The sequence below is a fragment of the Silurus aristotelis genome, assembly GCF_946808225.1.
Source record: "Silurus aristotelis genome assembly, chromosome: 26".
Classification (NCBI taxonomy): domain Eukaryota; kingdom Metazoa; phylum Chordata; class Actinopteri; order Siluriformes; family Siluridae; genus Silurus; species Silurus aristotelis.
Window position 1 is genome coordinate 13,804,658 of NC_139599.1, and position 12,203 is coordinate 13,816,860.

The following is a 12,203-nucleotide window of genomic DNA, read 5'->3' on the forward strand; positions in this document are numbered from 1 at the left end:
CAACATTACATTGTACCAGTAGATGGCGCAAATGGACTAGTTTTATTTTCGTAATACTGTAATATGTTTGAAGATTATTCTATAGCGGTCAGTAGAGATCGCAATTGTGCTGTTTTTTTCCCCCCCAATAATAATTAAAACGCATATTTCAATCCTTATGAAAAATTACTTATTAACTTCATTACATTCTGTTAGCTCACAGAGGGCAATTTGCTCAGAGGGCAAATATAACCGACTCTATCATTTACAATGTAACTGTACTAATATGTTTATGATACAACATATATATATATATATATATATATATATATATATATATATATATATATATATATATATATATATATATATATATATATATTTACTTTTAAATTTACATTGTATACCATATTTGTATTCATAGGCATTTGGACTGCCATTTGGACCTTTCAACCTTCTGCTTTCAGTATTGGGAAATACGTGTTTATGTATCAGGCTGTTTGTGGTGGGGTTATAATATGTCGTCCCTATTTTTTGCAATTGGGAACATCCAAAATGAACGTGATGTTAGATTAAGGCAGATTTCTATATCCGGACAGTAAAAAAGAGAACTGAGCCAAAGGGATATCGTGAGGTCACTTGGTTGGGTGTCCTGTGTGACATGCAATACTTAGACTTCATATCGTATTACAGTAAAATAACTTCAGCAATGAATTTTGATACAAAGCAGATTTACAAAAAATCTTTAATACACAAGCAAAAGACAGCAGTGGCAAGGAAATACATTGTTAGGCAGCATGAAAAATAAGGAATCTAACTAAAATTTAAACCCATTGTCTAATGGGTTCCAATTGTATGGCTAATGGACAGCCATAAAAATTACAGGAGCAGTTTCTACTATAGTTATACAGTATCGAGTATCTACAGCAACAGATTTTTGTGTATTAAGCGGTGTGTATTCATTTTAGTCATTTTCGACACGCCGACCTTGATGGGTCATTTTGTAAATTTTCCAATCCACAGGATTGCTTTTGTTTGGTATATTTTGGGTTTTTGGGTTTGGTATTTATCCCTACAGTAATGCTCATGTGTTTTGAAATCCCAACAAGATTTTCACATGCAACGTAGATAAGATCACAAGCTGTGTCAACATATAACTACAACCACTGTCACATTTTGACCAATTTGACACCTCTGGATTTACCTCAGTCGAATGTTTTAATGTTGTGGACAAGACTGGTATAAAATCAAGTGTCTTTGCCTCACTAGAAAACATGAATTCACTCAGTTAAAAAAAATTCCATATTCAGGAAATTGTAAATAATTTTTAAACATTAGATGGTTATATTTAACAGTTAATAGTTAATAGTATTATTAGTTAATAGTTAATAAACATTTAATAGTTAGCCTGTTTTGTATGTAAATGTAATGTAGGATTAGCATCAGGCCCAGCAGATAACAAATAGATACATGGGCAACTTATGATTAGTTCATTTCATTTATTAGATTGCAAAGTACTCAGAACATCCTGTGGGTTTTTCCCTGATTAACAGTACATGTATATGAGAGACACATCAATGCCATGAACCTATCCAACCAAATTCTCCAAACATGGATTACATAAGATCTGCACATGTGGGTTTTCTTCATGTGACATTAAGGATTTGCATGACAGCCATATGATTTGTGTATTTTAATTCAACAACCGTGGGATGATCATTTCTTGTCAGTAGTTGTGCAATATGTTACTTGTTAGTTTCGTAGTTACCAATGACACCCAAACATTGTTCTTCATCGGGAGAATTAAAACCAGGAAGATAAGGTTTAATATAGTGTCAGATCATAGCAAAAGTCTGAACTGTAACAGGCTACATCACTAAATGACAAGATGAATGTTATGAAGAAGCCCAAAATCATGATTTAAATAAAAATATTTCATAGATGCCAACTCTTATGCATTATCAAGCCATATGATGGAGATTCCCAGTGTACAATTTCTCTCATCATTTTCAATTTGGTTAATGATTAACAATGCTGTTCAACCTACATGCTGATAAATGGGCTAATGTTGAGTTCCAACAAAATAATTAGTACCAGAATATTTAAATGTAAAAATGTTTGGTGCAGTTCAGGGGGAGTTTAACTTTAACATAAACACGGTATTTTACTAGCATAAATGTTAGGGGAACTCTATAAGGTACTTTATAAAAATGTCCCTTATTTATTTGCTAACAAAATTCTGATTTCCTATTACTTGTACCTTTTCTAACCCTGTGACTTCCACTTTTGAAAAAGAGAAGAATCGGTTTCCTCTTGTTTGCGCTATAATTTCTGGAATTTCCAGTCAGTAGATGTAGTTGATAAGGCTTAAACTATGACACATGGGTCTGTGCACACTGTGTTATTCCTTTTTTTTTATTCACAAGTAAAACCTGAAAGCAGACAGAACAGACTTTTTATTGTTTCTGTGCACACACACAAAAAGGCTTTTTTATTGATTTTATTTATTCATTTAATCACACAAAGTGTTGTTATCAAAAATGTCAACCCTTGGTTGGTTTTCAATCCTAACCAACAATCCTAACCTGGAAGTTAAAGTGAATTTCATTACTGTTCTTTTCCTAATAAGAAATGTCCACTCTTGCACAAATGAAAAATATTATGATAAACTAAAGAAACATATTCAGAGATAATAAGATAATCTGTTTTATATAGAACTGTAAAATAAAAACTGTCTCTTTGTCTGACTGTCTTACTGACTGATTGTCTCTCTGTCTTATTAATTGTCTGTCTGTCTGTCTGTCTGTCTGTCTGTCTGTCTGTCTGTCTGTCTGTCTGTCTGTCTGTCTGTCTGTCTGTCTGTCCAATTAACTGATTGCCAATCTGTCAGTCTTACATCTTACTGACTCGTCTACCTCACTGTCTTACTGTCTTACTAAATGATTGTCTCTGTCCTATTAATTGTCTGTCTGTCTTACTGACTGTCTGTCTTTTTACCTGTCTGTCTATTTGTCTTACTGACAATCTATCTATCTAACTTATTGACTGTCTATCTGTCTGTCTTACTGACTGTCTGTCTGTCTTACTGACTGTCTGTCTTACTGACTGACTGTGTGTCTTACTGTCTGTCTGTCTGTCTGTCTGTCTGTCTGTCTGTCTGTCTGTCTGTCTGTCTGTCTGTCTGTCTGACTGTCTGACTGTCTGTCTGACTGTCTGTCTGACTGTCTATCTGACTTAGTGACTGTTTGTCTGTCTGTCTTATTGACTGTTTGTCAATCTGTCTTATTGACTGTAGATCTGTCTATTTTACTGTCTGTTTGACATACTGAATCTAGAAGAACATGGTAGGGGAGTGGGTGGGGCAGGGCAGAGTTGTTCTGCAATGAGTGTAGTAAGAATTTGTTAACACACAAACACATGTGTGTGTGACTCCTATTTTCTGTCACAAATTTTTTCTTGTTGAGCTTCTTGGAATGCTCTGATTGTTGATCAGTTATTTTATATCCAGATTGTTAAAGAGTACCACAAAACAAAGTAACTCAAAGTCAAAACATAAACTAAAAAATATATACGAGTTCCCGTGGGCTCACCACCTGCAGGAGGGACCGTAAGGGACGGTGCTGTGAGGATTGGGCAGCAGTCGAAGGCGGGGGCCTGCTTAGACTGCTGCCCCCGCGACCCGAATTACGGATAAGCAGGAGAAAATGAATGAGTGAATGAATATATACATGAGGGATCATTTTACATTTTACACTTTGGACAAAAACTTTTTAAAAGCGATTATTCCATAATTAGTTTATCATAAAAAAAAAAAAAAAGAAACCCAGATGACCGCAACGTACACAGTCCCAACTGTTACCAATGCTGGTTTAGGTTTGCTTTCACACAACAACCAGAAATAAATAATTAGTAAAAGTTTGTGAAACTATGAGAAAATGTGATTTGCTTTAAGGTTAAATACTTAACACTCAAACAATAGAGGGGACAAATTCAGTGGTTGGATGTAATTACAGTATAATCAAATATTGAGCTTTGATTCCAAATACATAAAATAACAGACACCATTTTGAGAAAACTTGCAGAAATTGTAAAAATTAAACAGTTAAAACAAATAAAGTGTGAAGCACTTTGTGTATCTGAAAGGAAAGGAAAATGGCATTTGGCAATCGCCGCTTCAGTCTTACTTCACATCCTTTGTAATTGTGAAAGCACATAAAATTAAAGAGATTTAACACAGCACAGTTAACTAAATATTTATTTTAATTTTTCAAGCTATGGCATAGAAGGGAAGGGGATGAGGGGGGTTGGCGGTAAAAGAAACACGGAAATTGTATAAAGGAAAATCCGACACAATTAACAATAATACACAAATACAACAATAGCTTAAACTCAGCTGAAAAGAACTGGAGCTGGCAATGCTATTCCATGATAACTGCACCACAGTGACACCTTTTTTGTTTCATTGCACTTAAACCACAGCAATTTGATCATTATTGTACATTTAATGTTGTGGAATATCTGTGAGAGAAAATCCAGTTGCTGTCATGGTACAGAAAAACAAGCACAAAGTCTTCTATTCACTGGGGTATTTCTCCGCATAGGACACATAAGATAAATCTTACAAAGATAAGTCAAACAAGTCCTGAATACTTCCTCATGGTGGAAAGATTTGGTGACTTTTACAAATCACTGGCACTACAGACTCCTTGGATGTGTGGTGTATTAATTAGAGGAACCATTTTGCAGTACTAGATTACAATTTTTGCAGTGCAACATACCAGAGTTCATTAGCATTAGCATTAGCAAGTATTAGCATTGTAATGAATTGGTAAATTCAAAAACAACTAAATAAACAGAAAGAAGACAGAAAGGATATAACATCTTGGCTTTTTTTACTGTTCTTTTACAGTATCTTCAATCAGACAATCTTTTTGCCCTCTTTTTATATTTTTTGCAAAAATTACTTATTAGCAGGAAACAATATAATGTGTGTGTGTGTGTATATATATATATATATATATATATATATATATATATATATATATATATATATATATATATATATATATATATATATATATATATATAAAACCAATAATGTTTTCTCTCATAAAATTATATTAAAAAATATATAATCTTATTAAACCTTATTCTGGTCATTTCTGGTCTGGTCTGATGTTTTTGCACAATTATCATCACCATTCACCTTTTCATATTCTATTTAGGTCAAAATTATTTTATTTAATAATTTGATAACTTTTTAAGCTTGAATTTAATAAAAGAACATATAGATATAGGTTTATAAGCTTATATTTAGTTTGTTATAATAATATAATTATTATAAACATATAAATGTATGTATTTAAGATATTTTCAATTGATGTCATTTTTTGCACTGTTGAATCTTTTTGTACTACATAGAGAAAGAGAAAGTGTTTCTTCTCCTCTTTGAAAGCATCTGCTTAAGTCAGGTCTTATTTGACTCTACTGAAGGAAGTGAAAAGCAAGCTGTTCCTCAATACTTGAGGACGTGAGCTCTAGCACATCTTCGATAATGTATATCCGCAGTTCCTGTTTCTCAACAAACTGTCCAGTGGCAATAAATAATCCAAACCAAAAGCCAGTAATGCACAAAGTGATGAAATGTGTTTTGAAGCAACTCAGGGTTCTTGCGTCTTTTTTTTCTTCTTGTTTTTGGTAAAAAGTTTCTGAGAGTAAAGTAAACCAAGCACAAACTGGCCAGAATTTAAAACATACACTATATAGACAAAAGTACCTGACATTTTCATTTATATGTGGTTCCTTCTCCAAAATGTTACTAAAAAGATGTAGGGACACGATTATATCGAATGCCTTTGGATGTGGTAGCATTTAATTTTCCCTTCACTTCAACTAGGAGGCCCAAACCTGCTCCAGCATGACAATGCCTCTGTACACAAAGCCAACTCTATGAAGATATGGTTATATGGGATGGAGTGGAAGAGCTACTGAACCTTTTTCCCAGATGTTCAAAAAGTACATACAAATCAAATATATCGATAGATAGATAGATAGATAGATAGATAGATAGATAGATAGATAGATAGATAGATAGATAGATAGATAGATAGATAGATAGATAGATAGATAGATAGATAGATAGATTTCGATTTGGATCGATCGATCCAAAGGCATTCGATACAGTTGTGTTCCTAAAACTTTGTAGTAACATTTTGGGGAAGGAAGCACATATAAATGAAAATGTCAGGTACTTTTGTCAAAATAGTGTATGTTTTAAATTCTTGCCAGTTTGTAATTAAACTGTGCATTCGATTGTAAGAACTTAAGTACCAGTAGTTTGGGGAAGAACCACAAATGGCTGATAAAATATATTTAGTATCTTATATAAGCATTCACAATCAGTGGGACTGTTCTCTTATCTCTTTATACAAGGCCTTTGTAAAGATTTACAGACAACCTTTGTTTAGCTCTGTGCAATCAATGTGTAAAACATTTACTGTGGTTAATGAATAGCTCATTGGCAAATCTAACAATACCATGGAAAAACAAATAAAAACCAAACAAAAACAAAAGCAAAAGCAAGATTTCCCTCTTAAAGTAATACTTCTATTACAGTAGCTGTTTTAATTAAACTCAATTGTGTTTCCAGACACAAAAAAAAGGAGGAACTTATTATACTCCACCTACACTTACAATCACATCTCAGATTTCCTTTGTGAAAGTAAATCCTATAAATACCAGCGTGCCATGTTTTCGTCTAGTTTTCTGCTGTGAGTCGTGTCAGTGTTCAAAATGGCAGAACCATATGTGCGACACCTCGAGCTTTTGGGTTTCGAGAAAAGGTTTTATCCAAGCCAGCATTATGTAAGTACAGTGTGCTGTATTTTTGCACAATGGAGCATAAACACAAGTTTTGTAGAGACTTAATATGAAATAATTTATACTTTGTTGCTTGTTTATGAACTAAGGTTTACATGGTTATGGTGAAATGGAGCGATCAGTCGGAGAAACTTATCTACAGAAAGTTTTCGGAAATCCATACTTTCCATGTAAGCCAATTACTGACCATTAGTTACATTTTGCAGTAAACAGCAAAAATATTTTTTTAGTCTTTGTGTGAAAATATTTTCAACTAATGTGCAGCGTTTCTATTATCTAAACTTTTTTCTGTACATTTTTGTTTATATAGAAAACCCTGAAGGAGATGTTCCCAATCGAGGCAGGTGACATAAATCCTAACGATCGTATCATTCCTAAATTGCCAGGTAAGATTTATAACTTTTAATGATCTTTTTACAAAATTGCATTTTCTTTCTTTAATGCAACTGTTTCCACATTGTTTATTTCACTAACGACAGAGAATGATTGCATCACACTTGGGGAAGCACCTGCTTCAAATCAAGCAGTGAAGGAAGTCAGAAAGTGTGACAAACATGTATCTAATAATATCTGAGCCATCTACTGTCAGAAATTGAATAACAAACATAAGACTAGTTTAATGTCAGTCACTTTGAATGTGTCTCGATTTTGTCATATATACAATTAGATCATTGCTTTTCAATAATAATAAGAATATTCACAATTTGCTTATGTATTCCTTATAAGAACATTACTTTGGAGAAAGTAGAAAGCAGCCCTTAAATAGCTCATGTACATTTTGTGGATTTTACACACATGTGCACTGTTCATAACTTCATTTTATAACATCATTTCTGCCTAAATCTTTCCTTTGTTAACATTGCCTTGACTGTCCAGTCCTGAAAGTGAAACTTGTGTACTTTCCCATAGCTTGCACACCTGTCTTTTTTTAGTGTGTGTTCTGCAACCAGAAAGCAAAAGGAGAAGTTATAGGTTTACCAGGTTGCACAATGTAAAAAATAACCCTGTTTTCTTTAGTTTGCATAAAAAAACCTTAATGTGTTCTTTCATAGCTCCAAAATGGGTTGACACCCAAAGGTCTACAGAGACTAGGCAGGGGACTCTAACGGAATACTTCGATTCTTTGCTTAAACTGCCTTCAAAGATCATCCATTGTCAGCTAGTCAAAGATTTCTTTAAAGTACGGCCAGATGATGAAAGCCCACCAGCTCTGCATCCGTAAGTCTGAAGTACTTAATGACTTCTTAAGTTCACAAATAAATCGACACACATTAATGTCTCATAGACTTGATTTGTATTTGCAGACATAAACGAAACGAGACCTTTGTCACTTCCAGGGATAAATCAAGGACTGTCACCTCTGGTAATATATCAGTGCATTGATATTTTTTATTAAGAAACAAATCCTTAAATATAAATCCTTGAAGCCTTCTTCATATTGTCCCTCTGGGGAAAACTTAAAGACTTAATGTACAACTCTGAGAAGTAAAACCCTATTAGAGAATCTATTTTTCTATACGTGTTTACTATAATCTCATCAGTTATTTTTTTTGACGTGGCATAGAAATCACAGGTCCAATCATGCTGGAAACCTACAGAGTGATTGGAGATTACAGCAAGTCCTCAAAATATGAGCTCAATCTGAAGGCAGGAGATTCAGTGGAAATTGTAGAAAAGAGTTCTAATGGTAAGACAAGAACCGAGTTCTCTTATGGCTGAAGTATATGTAATAAATGTATATACAATATCATAGCCCACTGATGATTGAAAATGTGTTTTGCTTAAGGTTGGTGGTTCTGCCAATGTGAGACACAGAGAGGATGGGCTCCAGCCTCCTTTCTAGAACCACTGGATGGACCTGATGAGTCCGAAGAGCCAGAGCCTAACTATGCAGGTCAGTGTTTATTAACATTAAGATCTTGTAATTATGGGCATTTTATAAACCGGTCATGAACAGTTTTGTTCAGTAATTGTTAATAAGAGGAATGTGGTATTCATGAATATACATGTGCTTCTAAGATTGTATAAACAAATTGAGACAAATAATACTAAATATTGGAATAAGACCAAAGAAATTGAATTCTATAAAATCCAACAAGACTGAGCTACATTACATGAAAGACTATTGTACACTTTTATCATTTAGTCATTATTTGGTCAGTATAGCATTTCTTTATTTTTTTAGAGATTTGTCTACACATATTGTGTAAATCTGGTTTTACAGAAAGTTTTGTCAGTCACATTTTTGGTTTGGTTTACCCATTACAAATATTTTGGATTTTACTAAAAGAGTGTTAAATGAGCTTTATTGTCTGGTGATACTGATACTGATGGATCTTATCTGTTAATGTCTCATGGTTATATTCAACAGGAGAGCTGTACAAAACCACAAAAGCCTACAAAGCAGTGGAGGAAGATGAGATCTCCCTGGAGGTTGGTGAAACCATTGAAGTGATCCATAAGCTTCTGGATGGTTGGTGGGTGGTCAGGTATGAGACAACTCTTGAAAGCATAGAACAAATATATCTTAAATATCTCCCCAAATATCTTATAAGTCAATATCTTAGAAGTCATTTTTTTTCTTATTTGACAGGAAAGGCGAGGAGACAGGTCACTACCCTTCCATGTTCCTTTGGAGTACCGGGGAAAGGAAAGAAATGGAGGCAGAAAGAAGCACTGCTACCAGGAACACACCACCACCCAGAAGGTACTGTTTTTTTTTTCCAGGAATGCACAAAGAATCTTATAGAGAATACAGAGTTTACCCTTCAGATACATTTCCATGTACACTTCCAATCTTCCAAGCTATTACAAAGAACCCTTGATGATTAATCTAGTGTAGTAAAGGTTCCTAACTTTGGGGAATAGATTATACACAGAACCTCAATAAAAGAGATTTCTTTTTTTTTTTTTTTTAATGGTTCAAAGTAGTACACTTTTACTTTCCTTAATTTTCCTAACAATCCACAAAACCCTTCAGAAGCCATTTTATATGTACATATTAACAGATTTATTACTGAGAAAAAAGCAGGTTCCAGTCAGGACACTACAGCATAAAAATTCTGGTATTCTTCACAAAATCTTTAAACTAATTTACTGTAAAAAATAACCTACAGTACAGCTTCCAATTGAAGAAGTCTCAAACATTATCTATGCAAAGAACTTTTAAGAAACCTTTTGTTGTAGGAATGTATAGTCAATCCAGCCATTTTGAGCACTTATACTGTAAAGTAGATCGATAGATCGATAGATAGATAGATAGATAGATAGATAGATAGATAGATAGATAGATAGATAGATAGATAGATAGATAGATAGATAGGTAGATAGATAGGTAGATAGATAGATCACTTTATTCATTCCAGAGGGAAATTCTATATTACAGCAGCACAGCAGATAAAAAAAATATACTACAATGAAAAAGGTTTGCTTATGGAATATACTAAAGTACATTCTCAAAAAATTCCATACATCACTCTCATACAGTTTGTCCACTGAATAATTAGTAATGGTTTCATTTACATGCAAATTTAGAAGCAATGTAGAACTACAACCTTAACTACTGTAGAAATTTTACCATCTACTTCTAAGAGTGTATCCACAAATCATAACCTTTAAATGTGTCACCAGAGCTTTATCATCCTGTGTATTTGTTGAGGTTTTATGTAGATTTTTTAAAATATTGACATTTTTTTCTCAACAATGCTTTTACCATCCATCACAGATCGACTATACGCAATGCCCAGAGCATGCATGCGAAAGGTCGGCAACGAATCAGCCAAGACACATACCGCAGACAGAGTCGAAAAGTCTTACAGCAGAGAGGAAGACTGCTGTCCCAGCCGAGAAAAAACTCCAAATCCACAATGGAGGATAGTTCAGGTTTGTTATAAAATGACAGACACAAACTATTTTTTTAAAAGCATAACCTACTGCATTTACTGTTACTGCATTTTTATTACAACTAATAGTCACTTTCACATCCTCAAAGTTCACATTTCAGGTGTTTTAACCGCATTTGTTGTACATGTGTATAGATACGAAAGAAGCTTCCAACAAAGAAGAGGCAAAGAAAACCCCAGCCATACCTCCTAGACCTAGCCACGATCTCATTATGGAGCGCTGCACTGAGAACACACGCAAGAGAATCAGCATCCATGCCAATTGAGGTTGACTTGAAGCCTACATAAATGCTCAGCATCGCACCAGAATGAAGAATGCCAAGCTTCACTCTTTTATCGAAAGTTGCGTGCCATGAAACTAAGACTTTGGTGCATCTTAATTGTACAGCACAGTTTCATTTCCCTGTTTAAAGCACATTTGATTTATTTTCTACATTTTTGGATGCCAAAATTGGATGTCAAAATTGTGTTTAGGGAACTGCAGGCTAGGCAGCTTAAGTAATGTTCACAAAGCCCAGAGAAAGCTTCACGTTTGTGCTCTGTTTTTGCAAACAAAGAGATATGTAGTAGGTTTAAGCAATGTGCATATAACCTGACTGTATACATAGATTTCAATAAGCTATAGTATTGTTTCTGTTTAATGTATTTTAATAAAAAATTTATAAATTAAGAATACATATGTCTATTACTTTCATTGTTAAAACTGTTGTTATGCAACCACTACTATACATTATACAAACACATATCCTATTTTTTGCCAATAAATGACTGATGTGAAAGGAACAGTTAGATTTAGAGGGGGTATTTCCCCTCTCTTAGGAAGTACAGATACCCAGATAGTCGTTGCTGTAATATAATGTTTAAAAAGTGAGTAATTTTAATTTGATATAACATAGAATTTAAATTATTTTACGTCTCATGTTACTCTTTACAATTGATATTAGGTTAATTTTCTTCCAGCACAAAAAAGCACAAAAGTAAGCAATGAATGATGCCCCCAGTATTAATACAGCAGTAATAAAGACTTTCAGTACTACTAACACCTTGAACTAACATGTCTGCTTTTGTATTTTACATCTCATGCTGTTATAGGAAAATAGAGTACAAGTACTACTGTTACTATTAGTAACCATATAATGAGGAGGATTGTTAAATAAATGTTTATCTTTCTGACCATGCTTTACTTCTACTACTTTTACTGCTACTACTAATAACTGTATGATGATGATTGTTATTATTATACTTTATTATATCATGATTATATTTTATTGCTTCACTTCTACTACTACTAATAACTGTATGATGATTATTATTATTAGATTTTATTGCGTGTTCTTAATCATGCTTTACACTAGTATGGCACTGCCCACCCTTGGCCACCCTTGGCCACCCCAAACCTTCTTCATCTATGTTCGATCGTACTAAGATTTCTACGGATCTTGA

General features: G+C 33.7%; 1 protein-coding gene across 1 annotated transcript; it reads left to right on the plus strand.

The window, feature by feature from the left end:
• The first annotated feature begins 6,681 nt into the window (after window positions 1–6,681).
• Window positions 6,682–11,435, plus strand: ncf1 (neutrophil cytosolic factor 1). The gene is made up of 11 exons (XM_083530697.1): window positions 6,682–6,843; window positions 6,948–7,028; window positions 7,169–7,244; window positions 7,911–8,076; window positions 8,163–8,221; window positions 8,423–8,545; window positions 8,645–8,752; window positions 9,230–9,347; window positions 9,452–9,565; window positions 10,583–10,740; window positions 10,896–11,435. The coding sequence occupies exons 1-11, from the start codon at window positions 6,772–6,774 to the stop codon at window positions 11,024–11,026; spliced, it is 1,206 nt and encodes a 401-aa protein (XP_083386823.1). The 5' UTR covers window positions 6,682–6,771; the 3' UTR covers window positions 11,027–11,435.
• The last annotated feature ends 768 nt before the right edge of the window (window positions 11,436–12,203 follow it).